The sequence below is a fragment of the Saccopteryx bilineata genome, chromosome 1 (assembly GCF_036850765.1).
Source record: "Saccopteryx bilineata isolate mSacBil1 chromosome 1, mSacBil1_pri_phased_curated, whole genome shotgun sequence".
Taxonomy (NCBI): Eukaryota; Metazoa; Chordata; class Mammalia; order Chiroptera; family Emballonuridae; genus Saccopteryx; species Saccopteryx bilineata.
In genome coordinates this window covers 377,508,616-377,534,527 of record NC_089490.1, presented here as the reverse complement: position 1 = coordinate 377,534,527, position 25,912 = coordinate 377,508,616, and the positions used below count along the sequence as shown (strand labels likewise).

General features: G+C 38.9%; 1 protein-coding gene across 1 annotated transcript in view; it reads left to right on the top strand.

Moving 5' to 3' along the window:
• Positions 1-25,912, top strand: part of CCDC73 (coiled-coil domain containing 73) — a 77,391-nt gene that overhangs the window by 30,928 nt on the left and 20,551 nt on the right. The window contains exons 7-10 of the mRNA XM_066251215.1: positions 3,966-4,101; positions 5,449-5,528; positions 24,779-24,907; positions 25,593-25,652. Coding sequence (XP_066107312.1) covers positions 3,966-4,101; positions 5,449-5,528; positions 24,779-24,907; positions 25,593-25,652 — 405 coding nt within the window. The remainder of the gene's footprint in view (positions 1-3,965; positions 4,102-5,448; positions 5,529-24,778; positions 24,908-25,592; positions 25,653-25,912) is intronic.

Here is a 25,912-nt window from a genome sequence, read left to right as displayed (position 1 = left end):
CCTTAACTACTAGTAAGTTTCTGTCTTTTGAGAATTCAGTAAGCTCGTTTTGTGTAGAGGTGGTGGTTTGTCTCTACATTAACACAATTATGAATCAAGAGGGTCACCTATCTCTAAAAGTACCCAAACCTTCTCTTGAACAAATGATCACATTGATTATTACCAATAAAAAGAATGCAACAAAACAGATAAAAACCAAACCAGAGAACATCAAAGTAACTGTAACCGTGCTTTCCTCACTGATGAAAATCTTTTCTCTGAGTTCCCATGATTACTGTATTAGATGACTATGTTGTATAACAGTAGCTAATAGAGCTTAATGAATGGAGTAAAAACTTATTCAACTATCCTTTAGTTATATCCTGATTCTTTTTTTGTATATCCCTTTCCTTTAAAGAAAAGACTGATTAGAGATTTATTTTTCTTTATTAAATTAAAACAAAGTTTTAATATTGAAGGTTTTCATGATTTGGAATTACCACATATTTCTTTCAGAGTAGAATATATTTAGACTGAAGACCTGTCTGGAAATAATCTTTGTGATTATAAATGTAATAGATATCGGTACATACATGCAAAGTATGTATAACTTCAGATTTTTAAGTAATGTATAGTTTATATTTGTGACTCAAAAGGTAAAAGTATCTTCAAGTTGTCATAATTTAAAAAAAAATAGTTTTATAACACCATTGCTTTATTTTGGGTTTATATTGAAGAAATTGAAAGGTAAGTTAAAAAATTAGAAATAAAGACTGTGTGTTTATTTTTTTATATCCTTTTCTCTAAAATTTATCTATAATGCATTAGTTGTCTCAAGGGAAATTAATTTTATTTTTAAAGATTTTTGAATCAGTCTCCATAAGGGAATGAGACTGGGGGAAATGAGCAGCTATATCAATGACTAGTAAATGCAGTTCTAAAAAGTTGCATGTAAATATTATTTTTAAATAATTTCTATTTTAAATGTCTCAAGGCTTTTAAGTAACACACACACACTTGTTTGTTAATTATGCATGTGCTTTTTCTTTCTCTAACCTTGATTTTCATAGATTAAATTTGTTTAAAATAAGATATACCTGCATGTGGAAAACAATGAATCCTGGCATTATTTCTTGTGGACAGATTCTTTGCATTTAGTAGTAAAACTGTGTAAGAGAAAAAATAACTTGAACAAATTCACAGAGGTAAAAAGAACAAAAACCTTATGTATTTAGCTATTACTTAGTCATCTCAATAAAATAATCTTTATTTATTATGGTTAGTATGTGATATTAAATTTTTAATGACACCAATTTATTTGTATTTTTAAAAATGTTCTTAGGTTTCTCAGGCAGGTGTTACCAATCTACTTTTTGTTGTTGTTTCCCAAAGACTTTAAACTATTTGCTGACAGTTGTGCTGTTATTGGCAAACTTAGCAGTTGACCTCTTCATCTCATTATCAAGGCAGCCAATGAGATTGATATATGAGCGGTCCCATATAGACTGTATGGGTTTATAGGCTATAGGTGCTCATGTGATTTGAAAATCTTTATAGTATTTTATTGTGGGCCTTGAATAGACTAATATATTTGAAAATCAGATATATGTGATGCAAACAAATGAAACTGCATTTTAATTGAATTCAACTTTGGCCTCAAGCAAAGGATGTTGGAATAGAGTATATCACAAATTAATATGTATAGTGTTTTATATATGTAGAGAATACCTATCAAATCACTTGATCTTTGCTGCATTTTTAGTTAATCCAGATTGTTAACATTTGCAGCCATTAACAGCCTATTTTATTCACCCCTTTTTAACTAAATGTTAAGGAAGACTATATTAGTATGTAGGAGACAATGTTCTCATAGAAGCTATATAAAAATTAATTTGAATTGAAAATTTGAAAAATTCCTTGAAGTGAAAAAAATACCTTTAGAGTCGTTTGTAGTGAAATCATGTGAGGTTTCTACATATCTGCTAAAAGAAAATATAATTTTCTGGATTAGAGAATTAAGTGATATTTCAGAAGAATAGAATATGGTTCATTATTGTTTATTGTTTAGTTATTAATAATAGTGACTACTCAGGTAGGCGTAAGATTTCAGGGGGTAAGTACGCATGTCAACTTGTTTGCATTTATAACTGCTACACGATTCAGTGACTAGTGAATTTGAAAAGCCTATAGATATGCATGAGAAACTTTCAACTGCTCTATCATAATCATTATCAATGATATTATCACTTTGCTTAAAATCTCTATAAAGTATCTTTGAAAAGTTAAGATTACCATCAGATTTGCCAAGGTAATGTAGTATAGTCAGATACAACTTAAATTGTAATGTGTGTTCTTTATTAATATTAGAGAGGGCTGTTCTTATTTCAAATAAAATTAAAACTACAGAAGTACTTTTATCAATTAAGGAATGAGAATAACAAAACATTGTGATGTACTTACTATGTGACAGGCTCTGTTCTTAGTGCTTGGTATGTATTTTTCATTTTATACTCACAGCAACCCTACGAGGGAGACACTATTGTAATTTTCACTTTAAAGACAGGGTATATGATTTTCCCAAGGTTACACAGCAACTAAATTACAGAGGTAGAATTTAAACATAGGTAGACTATCGTTTGATCATTCTATATTGCCTGTACTTTGGTTTTTAGCAGTATAAAAGTAGTTCTGGTTAACTTATGCAAGTGAGATTAGTGGAGGCTGTCACAATAAATCAGAGTGAAGAATAGGTTTTAGAATGAACAGGGACCAAGGTAATTCCAGAGTGTGTGAAGCAGAGTGTAAGGACCCAGGACAGAGGTCTCACATCAGTTTGGAGAGGATCGATCATCACTGTTTCTTTAGTGTTAATACTCTTTTTGCTTGAGATTTAAATTCCCAAAAGGTAGAAATCAATTGGTTTATTTTGGGTAATATGCCCTTCACTTGATGAGGGAAGAATAGGATCCCTGATTTTAGTCCTACTAGATTGTAATGAGGGAAATATATTTCAAGTAAACACTTGAAGTTGTGGTACTGTTGGGTAAGGACACAGATGGCCAGGCAAATCATAACAAATTTCCACTGTTGGAACTCTATGGGACAATAACACTTTATTCAGAAAACAATTGCTGAGTGCCAGTCAATAGGTTTACACTGTTCTTTATCACTGTTTATCATAGAAGCTGAAGCATGCAGCAAATATGAATGAAAGTTTGAAAACTGTGATTCTGCTAATGCCAAGTCAGGCTCAAGACCTTTAGAAATGTTATTTGTCTATCTGCCTCCCTGCTTCTCACTTAATTAAAAATAAATATTATTGATGCTATTAAAATAATATTTTTCTTTAAAATATAAAGTTATATTTCTAAGTATAGTAAAAACAAGCTCCTTTAGTTGAAAAGAGTGAAGGCCCATATTATACATAGAATCCAATTTTTACTAATTATATCAGTTTGAGTAGACTTATTATACTGTATTGCTTCCCTGTCACTGATATTGTCCTCATCATTCCATTTTTAATGCAGTGAGAAGGTGCTATATTCATTAAAATTAACCTCAGAAAAATCATCTGAATTTTGATATAGCATGTCATAATTCAGCAATTTTAGAGAAAAACAATTTTCTTTCCTAAATTACCAAAAGTTATGCTTTAATATTCCCCCCACATTGCTTAATTTTGGATTGGACTAATTAACTAGTTAATAAGTAAAACAAAACTGATTTTTGTAAAAAGAAACTGTAAACAAGGGAAATATAATCATAAATATTTTGTTACAGAAAAAATGTGCTTTAATCTTACATAGATTTAGAAATGTCTTATGGCATTTCCTCCCTATGGTGTATTCAGTACTTTTTCAGGACACATTTATGTTAATTACAATGATTAAAAACAATAGATTTTTATATGTTTAATATATGTGTGCATATATATATATGTGTGTGTATTATGTATATATAATATTTAAAACAACTCTTCAAAATAGGAACAGAAAGTCCAGTTACATCTTCTGGCTAAAGAAGATCATCAGAAGCAACTGAATGAAATTGAGAAATACTATGCTACGATAACAGGCCAATTTGGATCGGTAAAAGAGAATCATGAAAAGTTAGAACAAAATGGTAGGTGCTGTCTTATTTAAACTTATATATTTAATAGGATTTTTTAAAGTGAGAGAAGCGGAGATAGTGAGACAGACTCCCACATGTGCCCTGATTGTGATTCATCTGGCAACCTTGTCTAGGGCCGATGCTCGAGTACTGAATTATTTTTAGTATCTGAGGCTGACCTGCTCAGACCAACCAAGCTAATGTCAGCACCTGGGGCCATGCTCGAGCCAATCAAGCCACTAGCTGTGGGAGGGGTAGAGGCAGAAAAGAGGAAGAGGGGGGTAAGAGAAGCAGATGGTTGCTTCTTCTGTGTACTCTGACTGGGAATCAAACCTGGGACGTCCATATTCCGGGCTGACACTCTATCCACTGAGCCATCGACCAGGACCAGGAAATGTTTAAATGGACTTATTTATAATGAATAAATTGAAGTTAACTGAGACTAGTAAAAGCAAATGGCAGTTTAGTGAATTTTATTTAAATTCAGTAATAATTATATACATTGCATTGGGGCTGTTTTCCATGTCCATGTTAGTGATACTATCCTTAAAAATGTAACTTTTTCCCTGGCCGGTTGGCTCAGTGGTAGAACGTCGGCCTGGCATGCAGGAGTCCCGGGTTCGATTCCCGGCCAGGGCACACAGGAGAAGCGCCCATCTGCTTCTCTGCCCCTTCCCCTCTCCTTCCTCTCTGTCTCTCTCTTCCCCTCCCGCAGCGAGGCTCTATTGGAGCAAAGATGGCCCGGGTGCTGAGGATGGCTCTGTGGCCTCTGCCTCAGGTGCTGGAATGGCTCTGGATGTAACAGAGCAACGCCCCAGAGGGACAGAGCATCGCCCCCTGGTGGGCATGCCGGGTGGATCCCGGTCGGGTGCATGTGGGAGTCTGTCTGACTGCCTCCCCGTTTCCAGCTTCGGAAAAATGAAAAAAAAAATTAATTTTTTTTTTAAATTAAGCAAGAGGTGGGGAGGCAGAGAGACAGACTCCCACATGTGCCCGGACCAGGATCCACCTGGCAAGCTCCCTACCAGGGTGATGTTCTCCCCATCTGGGGCCACTACTCTGCTGCACAGTAACCGAACTATTTTAGCACCTGAGGCAAGGCCATGGAGCCATCCTCAGCAACCGGGGCCAACTTTGCTGGAACCATTTGAGCCATGGCTGCAGGAGGGGGAGAGAGAGAGAGAGAGAAAGAAGGGAAAGGGGCGGAGAAGCAGATGGTTGCTTCTCCGGTGTGCCCTGACCGAGAATCAAACCCAGGGATTCCATATGCTGGGCCAATGCTCTACTGCTGAGCCAACCGACCAGGGCCTAAAATATAAATTGATTATAATATTTTTCTAAATGTCTTTCATGTTGCAGTACAAGAAGCAATACAGTTAAACAAAAGACTTTCAGCTTTAAATAAAAAGCAGGAATCTGAAATATGCAGTTTAAAAAAGGTATGATTAATACAGTGTTATATTAAATATTAAATAAAATTATAGTCTAAGATAATTAATTTTATAAACTTTACTAGAAAAATTGGGTAGGTTTTTTTTTGTTATAGATGAAGTTTTTGGTTTTTTTTTTTTTTGTATATATTTAATGTTTATTGAATAAAGAAAAATCCTTTCAGAAAGTTCAGTTTCCTAGATTATTAACATTCTAAAAATAGATTTGATGTTTAATAAAGTAAATCCTTAATTCATATATTCAGATCCATTCAATGTCCCAAGCTTTTAAAAATTTTTAACTATTTTCATTGAAATGACAAATTAGAAGTATTTTGATTAAACTGATTTAGTAAATTATTGAGTATCTACTGTATCATATAGATAATACAAAATCCTTAAGCTATGGAATCTTATAAACTATCTACGGAGTCAAAAATAATATACATAAAGCTAAAATGGACAATATAAGACAGGGGTCGGGAACTTTTTTGGCTGAGAGAGCCATGAACGCTACATATTTTAAAATGTAATTCTGTGAAAGCCATACAATGACCCGTGTACATTACGCATTATCCAATAAAAAGTTGGTGTTGTCCCGGAGGACAGCTGTGATTGGCTCCAGCCACCCGCAACCATGAACATGAGCAGTAGGAAATGAATGGATTGTAATACATGAGAATGTTTTATATTTTTAACGTTATTATTATTTTTATTAAAGATTTGTCTGCAAGCCAGATGCAGCCATCAAAAGAGCCACATCTGACTCGCGAGCCATAGGTTCCCGACCCCTGGTATAAGAGAACATTACATTATGAAAATGAGAGTACATATTCTATAGACTTAGAATCATTGATAGAAAATCAGATGCAAATGAGATCACCTCCTCTATTATTATCCTGATGTTATAACTAAGAGAAAAGAGACCTACGTGAGAGAAGTTAGAAAAATATAAAAACTTAGATCATCTATGGAAGGTACCATGAAAGGAAGTCAGACATAAGATGGTCCTTAAAGAACTCAGTACATGTAGGACAGAGGTGAGAACATTCTGTGAAAAAAGGTGACCGAGGACGTTACTGAGGCCTGAGGAGGTTCACAGGTCACACAAGTCAGTATTCCACCTGACTTGAGCCTAGATAGAAATAAGGGCTTGTGGGAGGAAAAGGCCAAATGGGTTTTATGGCACAAAGTTTTAGAAAACTTGTAAACCTGGTAGAGGATTTTATACTCTATGTCAGTGGTAGTCAACCTGGTTCCTACCGCCCACTAGTGGGCGTTCCAGCTTTTATGGGGGGTGGTAGCGGAGCAACCAAAGTATAAATAAAAAGATAGATTTAACTACAGTAAGTTGTTTTATAAAGATTTATTCGGCCAAATTTAGTGAAAATCCAACATAAAGTACTTTGTAAGTAATTATTATTATATGCTTTAACTTGCTGTAACTCTGCTTTATAAATTTTATAAAGTAAAGTTACTTCCTACTTTATAAATCACCATTACTGTGGAACCAGTGGGTGGTTAGAAAATTTTACTACTAACAGAAATACAGAAGTGGGCGGTAGGTATAAAACAGTTGACTACCCCTGCTGTATGTAATAGAAAACAAGTAACCAGAAACCAAATCATTTATAAAGTGCTCAAAATTCTAAGTTAACTGTCTTATTTTTCAACTAAGGAAAACAAGCCACAGAGCAATTACTGTATGTGATTTCCTCATAGTTAGAAATAGTATGGCCCTGGCCGGTTGGCTCAGTGGTAGAGCATCGGCCTGGCGTGTGGGGGATCCGGGTTCGATTCCCGGCCAGGGCACATAGGAGAAGCGCCCATCCGCTTCTCCACCCCTCCCCCTCTCCTTCCTCTCTGTCTCTCTCTTCCCCTCCCGCGCAGCCAAGGCTCCATTGGAGCAAAGATGGGGCGCTGGGGATGGTTCCTTGGCCTCTGCCCCAGGCGCTAGAGTGGCTCTGGTCGCGGCAGAGCGAAGCCCCGGAGGGGCAGAGCATCGCCCCCTGGTGGGCAGAGCATAGCCCCTGGTGGGCGTGCCGGGTGGATCTCGGTCGGGCGCATGCGGGAGTCTGTCTGACTGTCTCTCCCTGTTTCCAGCCCAGTTTTATCACACAAGCGTAAAGTATGAAACGATCCAACTGCAAATAATTCTCCATTGGGAGCCCAGGCAACTGAAGTGATCGGATGCTCATGAGGTTGTGAATTGTACAGGAGGCAGCCATAACTATCCCATACCTTATATTTACAGTCTTCAGCAGCAGATAAAATTAAGTCATTGACTGAGTTCCAATCTACTTTTAAAATAATACCATCATGAGCTTTCCACTGTAAAACTTTAGCATTTGGTTGAAGAGGTTTAATGATCAGCTGCTTGCCTGCCGTGTAGAGCACCTTTTCTGAATCAGGACCCCAAGCTACTGAATACACTGGTGTTCCTTGCTGAGCTAAAGTTGATCTTAGCATTCCAGTCTTTGACCAGATTTTTATTTGTCCATCTTCTCCAACTGTAACCAATGCTGTTCCTTCATAATTCCATCTTCCTGCAAGTACTGCTCCATTGTGAGCTTCTACACTTTTATCCACTCTTCCTAATTTAGAAATCAGATGAAATTTACCAATAAAAAGACACAGAGTAGCAGAGTCGATCAAATAAGAAAATCCAACTGTATGCTGCCTTCAAGAAACACATCTAAGCTTAAATTCCAGGAAAGTGGTGGCTGCTATAACAGAGCTGAGACCAGTTACCACGAAGCTTCCCGACCTCCCTATCACCATAGTGACTTCTAAAAAGCTACGCGCAGTCCGTCTTTATAGATGAAGTTTTAAATATAGATTCATAAACTTTTAGTTATGATTCCAATAAATATGATGAATGTATTCTACTAGTCTATTTGAAATATTGTTTGAGTTGTTACCCAGTGGCATGCGTTTTTCTGGTGACATGAATAGCCTATAAGCATTGACTGTATGTCAGTCTTATTAGATTTATTTATACATTCAGTCAATGTTTGACTCTGTGTGCCAGACATTTCGTGACACAAGAACACATGGATAGAGAAGATAAAACATGTCCCTGTTTTTTTGAAGTTTGAAGTTCAGTGGAGGAGTTAGACATAAAACAATCACATAGATTAAATAATTTAAAACTTTTTTTTTTTTTTTTGTATTTTTCTGAAGCTGGAAATGGGGAGAGACAGTCAGACTCCCGCATGCGCCCGACCGGGATCCACCCAGCACGCCCACCAGGGGGCGATGCTCTGCCCCTCCAGGGCGTCGCTCTGTCGCGACCAGAGCCACTCTAGTGCCTGGGGCAGAGGCCAAGGAGCCATCCCCAGTGCCCGGGCCATCTTTGCTCCAGTGGAGCCTCGCTGCGGGAGGGGAAGAGAGAGACAGAGAGGAAGGAGAGGGGGAGGGTGGAGAAGCAGATGGGCGCTTCTCCTGTGTGCCCTGGCCAGGAATCGAACCCAGGACTTCTGCACGCCAGGCCGGCGCTCTACCACTGAGTCAACCGGCCAGGGCTAATTTAAAACTTTTAAAGTGGAATAAAGAAAATGATAAAGGATATAATGACACTGTAACAGGTGACATTATTACATTAGAGATAAAGAGGTGGAGAAGGGAAGAAAATAATATTTCAAGCAAGGGGAATAGCATATGCAAAGCCTTAAGGCAGGAAAGAACTTAGTATATGTGAGGAATTAGAAAAAGTGTGGTATGACTGGAGCATTTTGATTGAAGGAATGTGTTGGACATGTATTGGTTGCTAACTGATCATCGATATTCCCTTTCTCCTTCCTAAACTCATGCAGGTTTTTGTTTTGATGCCTCCAGCTTTAGAGATAATTCCTAAATTGGCAGAAGGAAGTAAACATATTTCATTCCTCTGGCCAGAGTCATTGAGTCAGGAGTGGACAAATGACCTTAGGTAGTGGTTATAAACCTGGAAGAATGTAACCACATTGTGGCTCTCAGTCATCCTATAACCACAGGAAGCCCAAAAGGGGGAACCTGACAGTTAGGATGCCAGATTGGGTGTGATATAAAGAACCTTTTTAAATTATAAATGTTTATTGATTTTGGAGAGAAGAAGAGGAAGGGAGAAAGGGAGATAGAGACAGGAACATCGATTTGCTTCTGTATGTGCCCTCACTGTGTATTGAACTGGCAACCTCTGTGCTTTGGGATGATGCTCTAACCAGCTGGGCAAAAAACTTTTTAGAGCAGTTTTAGCTTCACAGCAAAATTGAATGAGAAGTATTGAGGGTTCTCATATACTCCCTATCCCCACCCATGTACTGCAATCTCTCCCATTATCAATATCCCATACTAGAGTGGTATATTGATTACAGCTGATGAACCTACATTGACACATTATCATCATCCACATTCCATAGCTTACATTAGGGTTCACTCTTTTTTTGTGTGTGACAGAAACAGAGAGACAGAGAGAGGGATAGGCAGACAGGAAGGGAGAGAGATGAGAAACATTAATTCTTCATTGTGGCACCTTAGTTGTTTATTGACTGCTTTCTCATATGTGCCTTGACCCGGGGGCTATAGCAGACCAAGTGACCCCTTGCTCAAGCCAGCGACCTTGGGCTCAAGCTGGTGAGCCTTGCTCAACCAGATGAACCCGCACTCAAGCCGTCAACCTCAGGGTTTTGAACCTGGGTCCGTTGCATCCCAGTTCGACAGTCTATCTACTGCGCCACTGCCTGGTCAGGCAGAGTTCACTCTTCATGTTATATATTCTCTGGGTTTGGACAAATGTTCAATAACCTGTATCCTTCATTAAAATATCATACAGAATAGTTTCACTGTCCTGAAAATCTTCTGTGCCCTTTTTCATCCCTTTCTCCCCACTAACCCTTGACAACCACTAATCTTTCTACTGTCTCCATAGTTTTTCCTTTTATAGAATGTCATATGGTTAGGAGTCATACAGTATGTAGCCTTTTCAGATTGACTTTTTTCACTTAGTAATATGCATTTAAGGTTCTTCTATGTTTTTTCATGGCTTAATAGCTCATTCCTTTTTAGTACTAAACAATATTCTATTATCTATGTTACCATAGTTCATTTATTCATCCACCTACTAAAGGACTTCTTGGATGCTTTCAGGTTTGGCTATTATGGGCAAAACTGCTATACACATCTGTGTGTAAGTTTTTGTGTAGACATAAATTTTCAACCTCTTTGGATAAATACCAAGGAGTGTGATTGCTTGGAAATTATAAGAGTATATTTAGTTCTGTGATCTGGCCAAATGGTCTTCCAAAGTGCCTATAAATTTTATATTCCCATCAGCAGTTCATGAGAATTCCTGTTGCTCCACATCTTCACCAGGATTTGGCATTGTCATTATTTTGGATTTTGCCCATTGTTAAGAGGTGTATAGTGGTATCTCTTTGTTGTTTTGTTTGATTTGTAATTCCCTAATGACATATGGTATAAAATATCTTTTCATATGCTTACTTGACATCTGTAAATCTTCTTTAGTGATGTGTCCATATCTTTTATTCATTTTTAATTGGGTTGTTCATTTTCTTATTGTTGAATTTTAAGAGTTCTGTCTATAATTTGGGTAACAGTCCTTTAAAATCAGATGTGTCTTGCACCTGAACCTAGGACCAATAAATATAATGAGGCTTCAGTGATCTGGCCTCTCAGTCCTAGAGGCTGGGAGTCCCCTGTACCCATCTTTTCTGTAAAAAAAAAAAAAAAAAAAAATCAGATGTATCTTTTTATAAATATTTTATCCCACTCTGTGGCTGGTTTTCTCCTGTTGACATTGTCTTTTTCATAGCAGAAGTTAAATTTTTTTTTTTTAAGTGAGAGGAGAGGAGATAGACAGATTCCCACATGCATCCCAACTGAAATTTACCTGGCAGCCCCTGTCTGGTACCAATGCTGAAATCAACAGAGCTATCCTCAGCACCCAGGACTGATGCTTGGACCACCTGAGCCACTGACTGCAAGAGGGGAAGAGAGAGAGAAAAAAGAGAGGGAGGAAGAGGAAGAGAAGCAGACGGTTGCTTGCCATGTGTGCCCTGACCAGGGAGATCAAACCCAGGACATCCACATGCCTTGGACGAAGGTCTATCCACTGAACCAACCAGCCAGGGCCAGTTGTTTTTAATTTTTATAAAATCTGTCTTATCAATTATTTCTTTTGTGGATTATGCCTTTGGCATTGTACCTAAAAAGTCATTGACATATACAACGCCATCTAGGTTTTCTCTTATATTGCTTCTTGGAGTTTTATAGTTTCATATTTTACATTTAGGTCTATGATCAGTTTGAGTTAGTTTTTGTGAAGGATGTAAGATCACCTAGATTTTTTATTTTTGTTTTTTGCATGTGAATGTCCAGTTGTTCATCACCATTTGTTAAAAAGATTATCTTTGCTCCATTGTATTGTCTTGGCTCCTTAGTCCAGTATCAGTTGACTGTATTTATGGGGGTCTATTTTGGGGCTCTCATTTCTGTTGTTGATTAATTATCTTTTTTTCATCAGTACCACAGTCGTTATACCTATAGTTTTATATTAAATCTTGAAGTTGGGGAGTGTCAGTCCTCCTACACTGTTGAATTAGCTATTCTGGGTTTGCCTCTCCATATAAACTTTAGAATCAGTTTGTTGATATCCGTTAAATAATTTTCTGGAATTTTCATTGGGATTATTTTGAACTGATAGATTGAGAAAAACTGACATCTTGAAAATATTGGGTCTTCCTATCCATAAATATTGGGTCTTTCTATCCGTAAATATCTAGTTCTTTGATATCTTTCATCAGAGTTTTATAGTTTTTCTCATACAGATCTTATAAATGTTTTGTTACACTGGTAGTAATTATTTTACTTTATGGGCTGCTAATGTAAATGGTAATGTGTTTTTATTTTCAAGTTTGATTTGTTCATTGTTGGTATAAAGGTATAGAAAATAAATTATTGATCTCTGCCAATAAATTCCTGGCACATAGTCCCTAAATGCTTGTAATTTTCTAAGTGATAAGAGCACTAGGAGAACCTTTTGTTCTAATGAGGTGGTGACTCTGGGTGGGCTCTTGGATGGGGGCTGATCCTAGAAAGACTAAGCCATGATTAGAAACTTGAAATTTTCAGCCCTGCTCCTCCATACCATCCACTTCTCCAGAGGGGGGAGAAGGGCTAGAGATGGAGTTAATTATTGATCATACCTATGTAAGGACGCCTTTATAAAATCCCAATAGTATGAGTTCTGAAGATCTTCCAGGTTGGTGAACACAGCCATGTATGTACTGAGAGGGTGACACACCCGAACTCCATGGGGACAGGTCTTGCCCTGTGTATGTCTTCATCTGGCTGTTCATTTGTATCCTTAGCATGTCCTTTAATAAACTGGTAAACATAAGTGTTTTTCCTGAGTTCTGTGAGCCACTCTAATAAATTAATCAAACCCCAGGAATAGGTCCTAGTAATCTCTATTTGTAGCTGATCAGTTAGAAGTGTTTGAACTTGTGATTGGCATCTGGTCATTTTTTTATGGTCACATCTTAGAGTGTATTAAGGTGGCTCTTTTAAATATAAGGAGGAAAAGCTGTATTTTGAAAAAGTCTGTAGTCTCAAATCAGAGAACAGTTAGGACCACTGATTTTTATCAATATAAACTTCAAATGCTAAATACTGATTGAGTAGTTGTGAATAAGCATGTTTTTGGTGATATCTCTGGTTCATTTATTTTTTTAAATATTTTTTTTATCAATAACTTAAGTGATTAAATAATCATTAAATTGGGTGACTTAAAATATTAATTAAATTAGGTTTTGTATTATGAAAAGATTATACCTCATAAATTTTTATACTTAGTTATGTATTTTTTTGTTGAATAGGACAAATGTTTCATTATAACATAATGGACTACTATATTTCAAATGTATGGTTTAAGACTGACCTGTAGATGGAGACGAGGCTCATGTAAATAGATGGAGAAATACTCATAGTGGCTTTATGTAGAAGGAGGAAGAATGTCTCTTTCCCTGCACAAGTATAATTCTATCTCATGAGTACACTTGTCATTTTTCCTCAGGTCTTGGAGCCTAGACCAGGGGTACCTAATTGTACTGATGGGTCATGCACTGGTGGCCTCTGTCACTCTAAAAACAGTGACCATGTTGCCAAATAGGGTAAAGTGAGATAATTTTGTTAACTTTGAGAGTAGCTGAAAGGGTGAGAATTAAAACAAAACAAAACATATATATACATATATAAATATATAACAGCCAATTTTTAATATTTCAGAATTCTATGTACAATAACTTTATATTTATATTTTTAATGTAGTCTTTATTATTAACTTTAAGAAACACTTTTTTAAATTTTATTTTTCAGAAGCTAAGTTTATCATTCATTTAAAACTTTTGAAAATTAATTGCCCCAGAGATAATTTTTCTTTTTCTTTTATACTATTTTATGATTGTGTTCAGAGAAGTTAAGTTACTGGTTTGTGAGAGGGTGGAATTCTGGGTGTTATTTTTTTTGTGGAGCAAAATTAAACAGACCAAACTTAGTTGTTAGATTAAACTAGGTATTATAGTTCTGAATGCTGGGCTCACTATTGTAATCATGGATTCCTGATACTATCTGTGAGCAGCATTCATAACCTCTGCTGTTTGTCTGAGTAAACGTCAGAGCACTCAAGGAGATAGTGATATTTCACAGACTACCCCATACCAGAAAAGGAGGGGTAAAGGAGAAAAGGGCACACTATTTATGACTCTAAGAAGTATAAGTTGTAATTTAATGAGATCAAAGCATTTGCTGTTTATTTGCTGCACTAACAGCTTTGAATAAAATGGTTAGAAAACAGACAATACTAAAAGTTCAGGATATTTAAAAGTTATAAGGCCCATAAAATCCCAAGCATATTTTCAGTGGAAAATCATTTCATGGAGGTCTCTGATTTTAATTTATTATGCTCTTAGGATTAAGTAATTAATATATAAGAGAAAAAGACAAAGTGATCAGTTTTTACTTTTGTCAGTCATATACTGGGTTTTCTCCCCATCTCCCCCTTTCTACTCCCCTGCTGTTTCAGGACAATTATTGAAATAGGAATTGATACATTTTAGAGAGTCTCCTATAAAACTTGGCTGACTACAACATCTCCATGTTTTTAGTTGTTGAAAAACGTAGTAAGACATAGAACTTTGTTGTACTTTGTAACCTTAAAGGAAGAAAAAAACTTTTAGAAAACCAATCCTCCTTTATTCAGAGAACTGTAAGCTACTTTATGTGAACATAAGTTTTAGCCATAAACTTCAGCTTAATTATATTTTGTCAAAAGGGTAATGTGTCTTTAAGAGTGGACCTAGAACCGATCACTAGTATAAAAAAGCCATGTGATAACTTATTTTCCACGCTGTTTGAATGTTTATTTACTTCATATAGTTGTATCTTTAGGAAAACCCAATATAAAACATTTTAAGCCTGACCAGGCGGTGGCGCAGTGAATAGAGTGTCGAACTGGGATGTGGAAGGACCTGGGTTCGAGACCCTGAGGTCGCAGCTTGAGCGTGGGCTCATCTGGTTTGAGCAAAAGCTCACCAGCTTGGATCCAAGGTCGTTGGCTTGAGCAAGGGGTTACTCAGTCTGCTGAAGGCCCGCAGTCAAGGCACACATGAGAAAGCGATCAATGAACAACTAAGATGTCGCAATGCACAATGAAAAACTGATGATTGATGCTTCTCATCTCTCCGTTCCTCTCTGTGTGTCCCTGTCTATCCCTCTCTCTGACTCTGAAAAAAAAATTTTTTTTTAAATAAAATATTGATGCAAGTTTTAAGTTATCATTCTAGTGCACAAAAGAGTAACTTGAAAGCCAGTGTTTAGAAATGCCACTGTGTAAGAAAAGGCATATATTATTTTAAAGCAAATATTGGTGTCTTATTTTAAAAATTGGATCGATTGAGCATAAGATTTCTTTTTATTACTCAGAGAATGATTGACTAAATAATGAGTAACAATATAAATATTAGTCAAACATCCTATATATTGAGTTGAGATCAAAACTTTTGATTCTCAGACAGGTATTTTTCCCTTGAAATAAACTCTTAAATTTCCTTCCTTCCTTCCTTCCTTCCTTCCTTCCTTCCTTCCTTCCTTCCTTCCTTCCTTCCTCCCTCCCTTCCTTCCTTCCTTCCCTCCCTCCCTCCCTCCCTCCCTCCCTCCCTCCCTCCCTCCCTCCCCCTTCCTCCCCCTTCCTCCCTCTCTCCCTCCCTTTCTCCCTCCCTCCCTTCCTTCCTTCCTTCCTTCCTTCCTTCCTTCCTTCCTTCCTTCCTTCCTTCCTTCCCTCCTTCCTTCCTTCCTTCCTTCCCTCCTTCCTTCCCTCCCTCCCTCCCTCCCTCCCTCCCTCCCTCCCTCCCTCCCTCCCTTCCTTCCTTCCTTCCTTCCTTCCTTCCTTCCTTCCTTCCTTCCTTCCTTCCTTCCTGTATTTTTCCGAAGTTAGAAGCGGGGAGGCAGTCAGACAGACTCCTACATGCGCCTGACCAGGATCCACCCAGCATACCCACCAGGAGCGATGCTCTGCCCATCTGGGGCATTGCTCTGTTGAGGCCAGAGCCATTCTAGCACCTAAAGTGAAGGCCATAGAGCTGTCCTCAGTGCCCGGGCCAACCTTGCTCCAGTGGAGCCTTGGCTGCAGGAGGGGAAGAGAGAGACAGAGAGGAAGGAGAGGGGGAGGGGTAGAGAAGCAGATGGGCGCGTCTCCTGTGTGCCCTGATTGGGAATCGAACCCGGGACTTCCACACACCAGGCCAATGCTCTACTGCTGAGCCAACCGGCCAGGGCACTCTTAAATTTTTAAGAAATTAAATTAATTGCTAGACTTATTTATTTATTTATATTTTTCTGAAGTGAGAAGAGGGGAGGCGAAGAGACAGACTCCTGCATGCACCGGACTGGGATCCACCCAGCAAACCCACCAGAGGGCGAAGCTTGGCCCATCTAGGTTATTACTCCACTGCAACCAAGGCAGAGACCATGGAGCCATATTCAGTGTCTGGGCCAACTCTGCTCCCATGGAGCCTTGGTTGCAGAAGGGAAAGAGAGAGATAGAGAGAAAGGAGAGGGGGAGGGGTGGAGAAGCAGATGGGTGCTTCTCCTGTGTGCCTTCTCTGGGAATCAAACCTGGGACTTCCATATGCCTGCCGATGCTCTACTGCTGAGCCAACCAGCCAGGGCTCTCACCAAGAATTTTTATTTCCATTTACTTTATGCTAAATAAATGAATCTTTGATTTCATCAAATCATATTTTAGGTAAAGATAGGTCACATTTTTTTTTGTTTTGTGTTCATCACTCTTCTTATGTTCATCATAATTTTTAGTTCTTCTAGGTCCCTGAATGTATTACATTTCTGTGGTGTAAGTATGAAACATGGTACCTTTCCTTGTGGAGCTCATAGTCTATAGGAAGACTCTTATTGCTATCAGTGATGAAAGAATCGATCTTAATTCTTTAAATAAATAAAAGAATTATTTATATCACTATTAAGAATTCAGACTACTTAATTTTAAAAGTAGAGAAAATAATCATAGAATCCCTGGGATTCACCCAGTACTAATATTAGGTAACATGCCAGCACATAATAGATGCTCAACAAGTATTGTTGTGTGGAGTAATACATGACAGGCATTTTGTTAGTTTTTTAAAAGAAAACCCCATATATAAGTAAGGATTCACTCTTTTTTTTTATTTTTAAAGATTTTATTCAATTTTCAGAGAGGAGAGGGGGGGGGGAGAGAAAGGGGAGGAGCAGGAGGCATCAACTCTCATATGTGCCTTGACCAGGCAAGCCCAAGGTTTCGAACCGGCAACCTCAGTGTTCCAGGTCGATGTTTTATCCCACTGTGCCACCACAGGTCAGGCTTGTTAGTTTTTTTAAAAAATTGTGTGTCTATTTTACAGATGAGGAACTTGTGAGAGAATGAAGTTAAGTAAGTTAACTAAGAACCAGGATTGGAACCCAGACAAATTTGGCTCTGGAGCCTGCGATCTTAACCATTGTACCAATAAAAGTAGTAGCATAAGCAATTTAGTCACAAAAGTTTCTCCTGTCCTTCATTGCCCATGTGAAAGCATGTGTTTATTAAAAGGAGAATTGTTAACTATTTGTATTTCTAAACCAACAGCTCTTTGGATGCCTTGACCCATAGACCTGTAGATGAGCATATTCCTGCCTTGAAACTCATCATTAAACACTGCTTCCTTTGGGCTCTTGTCTTTCAGCCTTCCGTTTTCTCCAACCAGAGTCTTTCTTCTATCTTTCAGTGACATTACACTCCCAAATCTGTTTTCTTTGCCTCTTGTCCTTCAGTTCCTACTACAGTTGTCCCTTGAAATATTGTGGTTCACTTTTCACAGTCTCATTGTATTGTGGATTTTTAAATTGTATATATCTAATTTTGTTTCATGGATTTTTCGCTATATTGTGGGATTTCGCGGTATATAGGTATTTTTATATATTATTTTAATTATTTTTGCAGTAAAATAAGCAAAGTAAGTGTGGGAAAGGTTTAAAAGAGTGTGGGGAGGGTTTATAAAGCCTTAAAAATATGTAAATAAAATAAATATAAAGTCGCTACTTCACAGATTTTCGCCTCTCGCAGGGGGTCCTGGAACCTAACCCCTGTGATAGCTGAAGGACCACTGTGCTTCACCCAATCCATTGGCCTGTTCCTGCTCGATTTCCCTGCATAATAGTTCTCATTTATTCTGTTTATCTTAGCTCATCATTTTACCTTTTTCTTTGAAACTAAATCTTTCAACTATATTCATTCCAAGGAGGTGCCTGACCCAGACCATACTGGTTTAACTTTCCTCTTTTCCCCCTTTTTATTCTCTTTTGCAACATGAATATAATGATACCTGCGCCTTTCCTGTTTTATATATGTGTAATACATATAAAATAAATACATGGAAAAGTACTTCAGAAAGCTTAACATGCTGTAGGAATTTATGGGGTCATTGTTACTTGCAGGTGTAATTAGGCTAAAATTAGGATTTAAGGCAGTTTTGTTGTGACACTTTAGTTGTTCATTGGTTGCTTTCTCATATGTGCCTTGACGGGGGTGGGGAGGGGGCGCCAGCAGAGCGAGTGGCCCTTTGCTCAAGCCAGTGACCTTTGGGATCAAGCCAGCAATTATGGGTCATGTCTGTGATCCTATGCTCAAGCTGGAGACCCCGCATTCAAGGTGTTGAGCCCACACTCAAGCCTGTGACCTTGGGGTTTCGAACCTGGATCCTCTGCATCCTAGTCTGATACTCTATCCACTGCACTACCCTGGTCAGGCTAAACTGCACTCTTTCTACAGTGACTAACTCTCCAAACTATTTTCTTCAGATCATCTTGTTGTAACTCATGCTGACACTTTTTGTTTTTCATTACAGACTATTGTTTTTTTTTCAAAATGATAGATGTTTAAATATTTAAAATGTATTAGTTTTATAACATCTATGTGATAGTTTGCTTTCTTTTTTTTAAATGATTTTACTTACTGATTTTAGAGATAGGAGGGACACAGAGAGAAAGGCAAGGGGGTTAGAGGAGCGGGAGACATCCACTTGTAGTTGCTCTCATCTGTGCCTTGACCAGGAAGCCTGGGGTTTTGATCCAGCAACCTCAGCGTTCTATTCTAGGTTGACACTTGATCCACTATGCTAAGTGCATGATAGTTTGTTTTTTAAGGGCCTTTTGGTATAAATAAATTTCTCTGGCTTTCTGATTATCTTTTCTTTTATGTTTATTTTATTGATGTAAAATAAAAGGAAGGGAGATAGATAGAGAGAGAGAGAGAGAGAGAGAGCGCGCGCCAGGAACATAGATTTGTTCGTGTATGTGCTCTGACCAGGGTTCGAACCTGCAGCCTTTGTGCTTTGGGACTATGCTCTAACCAACCGAGCTATTCAGCCAGGCCTAATTCTTTTTTTTTAATCCCATTCCTCCAAAACTCTATTCTAAGGTCTCTGTTCCTCTTCTTTTATATGTTTTTTCTTTCAGTTAGTTCACACTCCTTAATTCAGTCATTCACTTCATGTAGATGACTCCACGTCTATATTTCCAGTCTCAAATTTCTCTTAATCTCCAGTTCTGTGTTTTCAACTGCCTGTAGGTCATCTCCTTTTATGATTTACTGTAACTTGAGGGTCAGCAGGGCACATATTGGACTGATTCTTTATTCTCCCCATCCTTCTCTCCCCCTTTGCCCCCTTCTCCTCCTCATCCCCCCAGATTCATACAACTCTCCTTTCAAAGGGAACCATCTTGCTGCCTGTGAAGGTGAACGAACTATCACTGGTACATTGAAACTTCATTTGGGGGCATTAATCACGTGTAACCTTTTATATTTTGTAAGTATGTGAATGAAAGACCTTTTTGAGACTAGTAACTGCCTATGTCTCAAGCATAATGATTTGTGGTTTTTGGCTTTAAAAGTCATTGCTCACCTCTTGTTTCTTACTGTCTTAAATACATTTTTTATCTTTTTCATTAGTGAAGCAGACTTTCCATTTCCTGTCCATTTTTATGCTTCTCTCTTTCACATTATGACCCCTTTTCATTTCTTCTAGCTTCACAGGATACTCAGGACTCATCTTTTTCCTTCATTCCCCATCTTTCTTTAAAATGTCTCAGATTTTCATTCTCCATTTATCATAATACAGACATTCACCTCATGCCTGGATTAATAAAATAGCCTCTTAGCCAGTGTTCTTCTCTCTAGTTTTTGTTTACTCTTTTTGCCAGACTACCTTTACTAAGTTAATTAGTTTAATGTATTGCTTCTATGTGCCTGACATATGCTAGATACTTAGTATATGTAGAAGAAATGATGGATCGAATAGTTCTTTGTCTACCAAATCAAGTCCCAAACTGTTTTTCAGCTTTATTGAGATATAAATGACGTGATATTGTGTGAGTTTAAGGTGTGCAATATGTTGATTTTGTCACAAGCTTTTTTCTTTTCCTTCTTTTTCAAGTGAGAGGAGGGGAGATAGACAGACTCTGCATGTGCCCTGATTGGGGTCCACCTGGCCAGCCCTGTCTTGGGCCGATGCTCTGCCTACCTGGGGCCCCAGATTGCTTTAATTGGCTTTCCAGAGCTTTCATGGTTGTTTCAATACTGTTTCCTACTATTTCCTAACAAGCGTCTTTGATTCTATTTAATGCTAAATTGTTGTTCTTATCATAATTTTTTTTTTTTTTTTTTTTTAGTGGGGAGAGAGATGAGAAGCATCAACTTATAGTTGTGTTACTTTAGTTGTTCATTGATTGCTTCTCATATGTGCCTTGACCGGGGGGATGGGGATCAAGTGGAGCCAGTGACCCCTTGCTCAGACCAGCGACCTCGGGCTCAATCCAGCAACCATGGGATCATGTCTATGATCCCATGCTCAAGTCGGCGACCTTGGGCTTTCGAACCAGGGACCTCAGTGTACCAGGTCAACACTCTATCCTCTGTACCACCACCAGTCAGGCTGCTTATCATAATTCTTTTTTTTTTCTTTTTTTTTTTTGTATTTTTCTGAAATGAGAAGGGTAGGGGGAGGCAGACAGACAGACTCCTGCATGCACCCAACCGGGAACCACCTGGCATGCCCACTAGGGGCTGATGCTCTGCTGCAATTGGAGCCTTCTAGCACCTGAGGCGGAGGCCATGGAGCCATCCTCAGTGCCTGGGCCAACTTTGCTCCAGTGGAGTCTTGGCTGTGGGAGGGAAAGAGAGAGATAGAGAGGAAGGAGAGGGGGACAGGTAGAGAAGCAGATGGGTGCTTCTCCTGTGTGCCCTGGCTGGGAATTGAACTCGGAACTTCCACATGCTGGGCTGACGCTCTACTGCTGAGCCACCCGGCCAGGGCCATAATTCTTAATTCTCCTTGCTTTTTTGCCTTTGCTCTCCTCTACATTTCCTATTCCTACTTGAAATGCCTTTTCTCAATTCATCTGTATTAAATAGGATTGAGGCAAGAAAGAGATGGCACACTGGAATGGGTCATTTAGAAAATTTTGATGAAGAAGCTATTTACAGAATGTGGGCAGAGTTAAGGGAAACAACAAGGGGGTATGGTAGTAAAGCACCCAGGGATCGAGGCAGTGCCGTGGGGGGGGCCATATGCCACCTAGCCCTGAGGGGGCGGTGGAAGGAAGCGGATGCTGGAAGCCAGGGAGAGCAGTGGTATAGGTGCAGCTGCGGGAGTGCAATTCAGAAGCTGTGACCTCTGGTAAAGGTACCGCTATTGCTAATTTATGGTCCTGTAGGGAGAGAGCTGGGGAAATACCTCAGTCTCTCTTCCCAACATACTGATTTATTGGTGCCTCCCACAGATTGAATGCCACCAGGAGCCAGAGGGCACAGAGCTGTGGAGAAAGGGTGGAGAGAGTCAAGAGGGACACCTGGAGGACAAATACCCTCCTGATTCTTCAAGGCCTACCCCCTTCATTCAGACTTCTTTCATCACTCAGTTCATGCTGATTGTTCTTTGTACCAGACAACGATTTGTCTACCTGCTTTTCTGAGAATAAAGCCCTATCTTTTGGCCCACATGGCTACTTCAGCAGTTATCTTATGTATTACCCATGTCTAAAGGGGATATATAAACTAAGACCGATAAATCCTTTCTCCTGGATTTCGAATAGGGGTTAAGAGATAATCAGGAGAGTTTCTCTCTGGGTGGCTGAGGCTGTAACATGTAGAACTCTGGAGACCCTGGCACCCCTCTTTGCTGCTCCTTGTTCAGCTTCCTTGATACCACACTGTTGGTTTTCCTTCTACCTTAGTTGACTGTATTACTCATCATGCTATACTAGCTGTTTTTCTTTCTTTCTTTCTTTTTTTTTTTTTTTTTGTATTTTTCTGAAGCTAGAAATGGGGAGAGACAGTCAGACAGACTCCCGCATGTGCCCTACCGGGATCCACCCGGCACGCCCACCAGGGGCAACGCTCTGCCCACCAGGGGGCGATGCTCTGCCCCTCCGGGGCGTCGCTCTGCCATGACCAGAGCCACTCTAGCGCCTGGGGCAGAGGCCAAGGAGCCATCCCCAGCGCCCAGGCCATCTTTGCTCCAATGGAGCCTTGGCTGCGGGAGGGGAAGAGAGAGACAGAGAGGAAGGAGGGGGGGTGTGGAGAAGCAAATGGGCGCTTCTCCTATGTGCCCTGGCCGAGAATCAAACCCGGGCCCCCACACGCCAGGCCGATGCTCTACCGCTGAGCCAATCGGCCAGGGCAAGCTGTTTTTCTAATCCCTGAATGTTGGAATTCTTTAGTACTCAGACGTTTGCCATCTTCTTTGTATCATTATCTGTATATTGTATTGTGCATTCATCTTCTCTCTTAACTAATAACTCTAAGTGATTGCAACTATTTCCATAGCTGTAAATACCACTTAAAAAACTGAAACATGAGAAATGTGTTTATTTTGGAAAAAACGAGAAGATACTAATCAACACAATGAAGAAAGTGAAAATTCCCTATAATCCACCCTAGTGCACCAACTTTTTTCTACAAGAGTTGTTTATCATTATTTATTCCATTTTTAAATACAGCCTTTTAAAAATTGAATTATATTAGTCAAGTTTCAAATTGTAAGACGATTTTGTTAGAAAAATACCTGACCTGTGGTGGCACAGTGGATAGTGTTGACGTAGAAAGCTGAGGTCTCCTGTTTGAAACCCTGAGCTTGCCTGGTCAAGGCACAGACGGGAAGCAACTACTAGGGAGCGCATGCCTCCTGTCCCTCCCTCCTTGCTCTCTCTTTCCCTGTCCCTCTCCAAAAAGCAATAAATAAAAAATTAAAAGAAATTAATTTGGATGTAGTGCACATAAAATTCAAAGGGAATTCAGATACAATGAAGTCAAGAATGTGAACATCAGGTCTTTGATTGTTTAATATAGTTTGCATACAGAACATAGCAGTACAGTGCACACCAACTCAGTTTTTATTTCAAGATTTTAATGTGTTTGGGTGGTATCTATTAAATTCAGTGGACATGTAACTTCACAAATTAAGACTTGTTTTGTATCTCCTTCAGTTCCATTCAATGCCAGAGTTACTTTTCTAAAACGCATATATTTTTATGTTGTTCTCAAAATCTTCAAGGGTTAATTCCTCATTGCCTGTAGAACAGAGAATTAAAACTCTAGTTTGGTTTACAAATCCCTTTCAATATTTGAATCCTGCCAAATTTTATTTGCAATTGCCAATACTCTACTCCTCCCCCTTATCCATAACATATTAATTCTAGAAATAGCATATTAATTTTGTTTCCCTGAAAAACACCATGCTCTTTTATGTTTCTGTACCTCTGTACATGTCGAGTCCTTTTGCTTGGAATGTCTACTGCTTTTTTGTCTGCTTTGCAAATTTATCTTTTAAGAATCAATTCAAATACCTCTTTTCCGTGTAATACCTTTGGATGCCCTCGGCCAGCTGTGTTCTTCCTCATGCTCCTGTGCATTCCTGTAATATAGCACCCATCGCATTAATTGTAATGACTTCTTAAACTGTTTTTTTCTTTTTAGATGCTATGAACTTGGGAATTGATCATCTTTTATCATCTCTTTTTTTGTTGTTGTTTTAGAGACAGGGAGTCAGAGAGAGGGATAGACAGGGACAGACAGGAAGGGAGAGAAATGAGAAGCATCAATCATTAGTTTTTCGTTGCGCATTGCGACGCCTCAGTTGTTCATTGATTGCTTTCTCATATGTGCCTTGACTGCGGGCCTTCGGCAGACCGAGTAACACCTTGCTCAAGCCAGCGACCTTGGGTCCAAGCTGGTGAGCTTTTGCTCAAACCAGATGAGTCTGAGCTCAAGCAAACTCAGGGTTTTGAACCTGGGTCATCGGCATCCCAGTCTGACGCTCTATCCACTGCGCCACTGCCTGGTCAGGCCTTTTATCATCTCTTTATCTCAGACATTTTGTTAGAGAAGTAATGAAGGAAGGCATCCTACTTCTGAGAAGTTTAAGAGCAAAGATCGTGCATTCTATCCCTGTGTCACTGTGTTTGCCACTCCATGGTCACAAATACCGTTTCACGTTGGCTAGCTATCTTGCAATGGAACTAGAGGAAATACACCTTGATGTACCAGTGGTATTTGGATATATAAAATATAGTAAATTATACTGATAGGTTTTTTAAATGGATTTTAAAACTGTCAGCAAAGTACCTTGCTTTGATGAAATATATATACTTTTTTGTTTCATATTTCTTTTGTTAAGGAACTAAAAAAAGTAAACTCAGACTTGGTAAAGTCCAAAGTCACATGGCAACATAAGATGGAAGAAGAAAACATCAGTGTAACAATTCAAGAACAAAAATTTCAGGAACTTCAAGAAAGACTCAATATGGTATTTGATTAATGTATTCATGTTTGTAAAATTTATATTTTTGTAAAATTTATGAGAAGTTCAGGGTTACAATACAAAAATGTTATTTTTTTATAGAATTACTGTATTTTTCGCTCCATAAGATGCATCTGACCATAAGACACACCTAGGGTTTTGTTTGTTTGTTTGTTTGTTTTGTTTTTTTTTGAAGCTAGAAACGGGCAGAGACAGACTCCCGCATGCGCCCTACCGGGATCCACCCGGCATGCCCACCAGGGGGCGATGCTCTGCCCCTCCGGGGAGTCGCTCTTTTGCGACCAGAGCCACTCTAGCGCCTGGGGCAGAGGCCAAGGAGCCATCCCCAGCGCCCGGGCCATCTTTGCTCCAATGGAGCCTCGGCTGTGGAAGGGGAAGAGAGAGACAGAGAGGAAGGAGAGGGGAAGGGATGGAGAAGCATTAGATCCCAATACAGGCATCTTCACAAGCTCTTCTGGAGACACCCACTGTCCCATAAGGTAGCCTGACACCACTTAAAGTGGAAATAAATTATAGCCAAATTTTATTAAAGTCTTGTTGACAATGGCAAAAACTAGTCACTATTTTGCTTCAACAGCAAGCAAATGTTGGTACTAATGATGAGCACTGAAGTGAATATAGAATTAGCTGAATTTTATATCCTAACCTAAAATTATTCAATTTTTTAAAGGAATTGAAATTAAATAAGAAGATTAATGAAGAGATTACCCATATTCAAGAAGAAAAACAGGCAAGCAATCATAAGATATTTTGGAATCCAGTAAATATGTTAAAAACCAGATGTAATGTGGGAAATAAAATTAAGTAACTGGTGGAATCAGCCTAGGTTAATTTCTAGCACACAGTGAGCACTTGATGTGTGTTGAATGGGTACATTTGTACCTTTTGAACCAGGTCTCTCACATACTCCTATTAAAAAATAAATTGGGAGAGATGGGGAGATGTCCTTCAAAGGTACAAACTTCTAGTTTTAAGATGAGCAACTTCTGG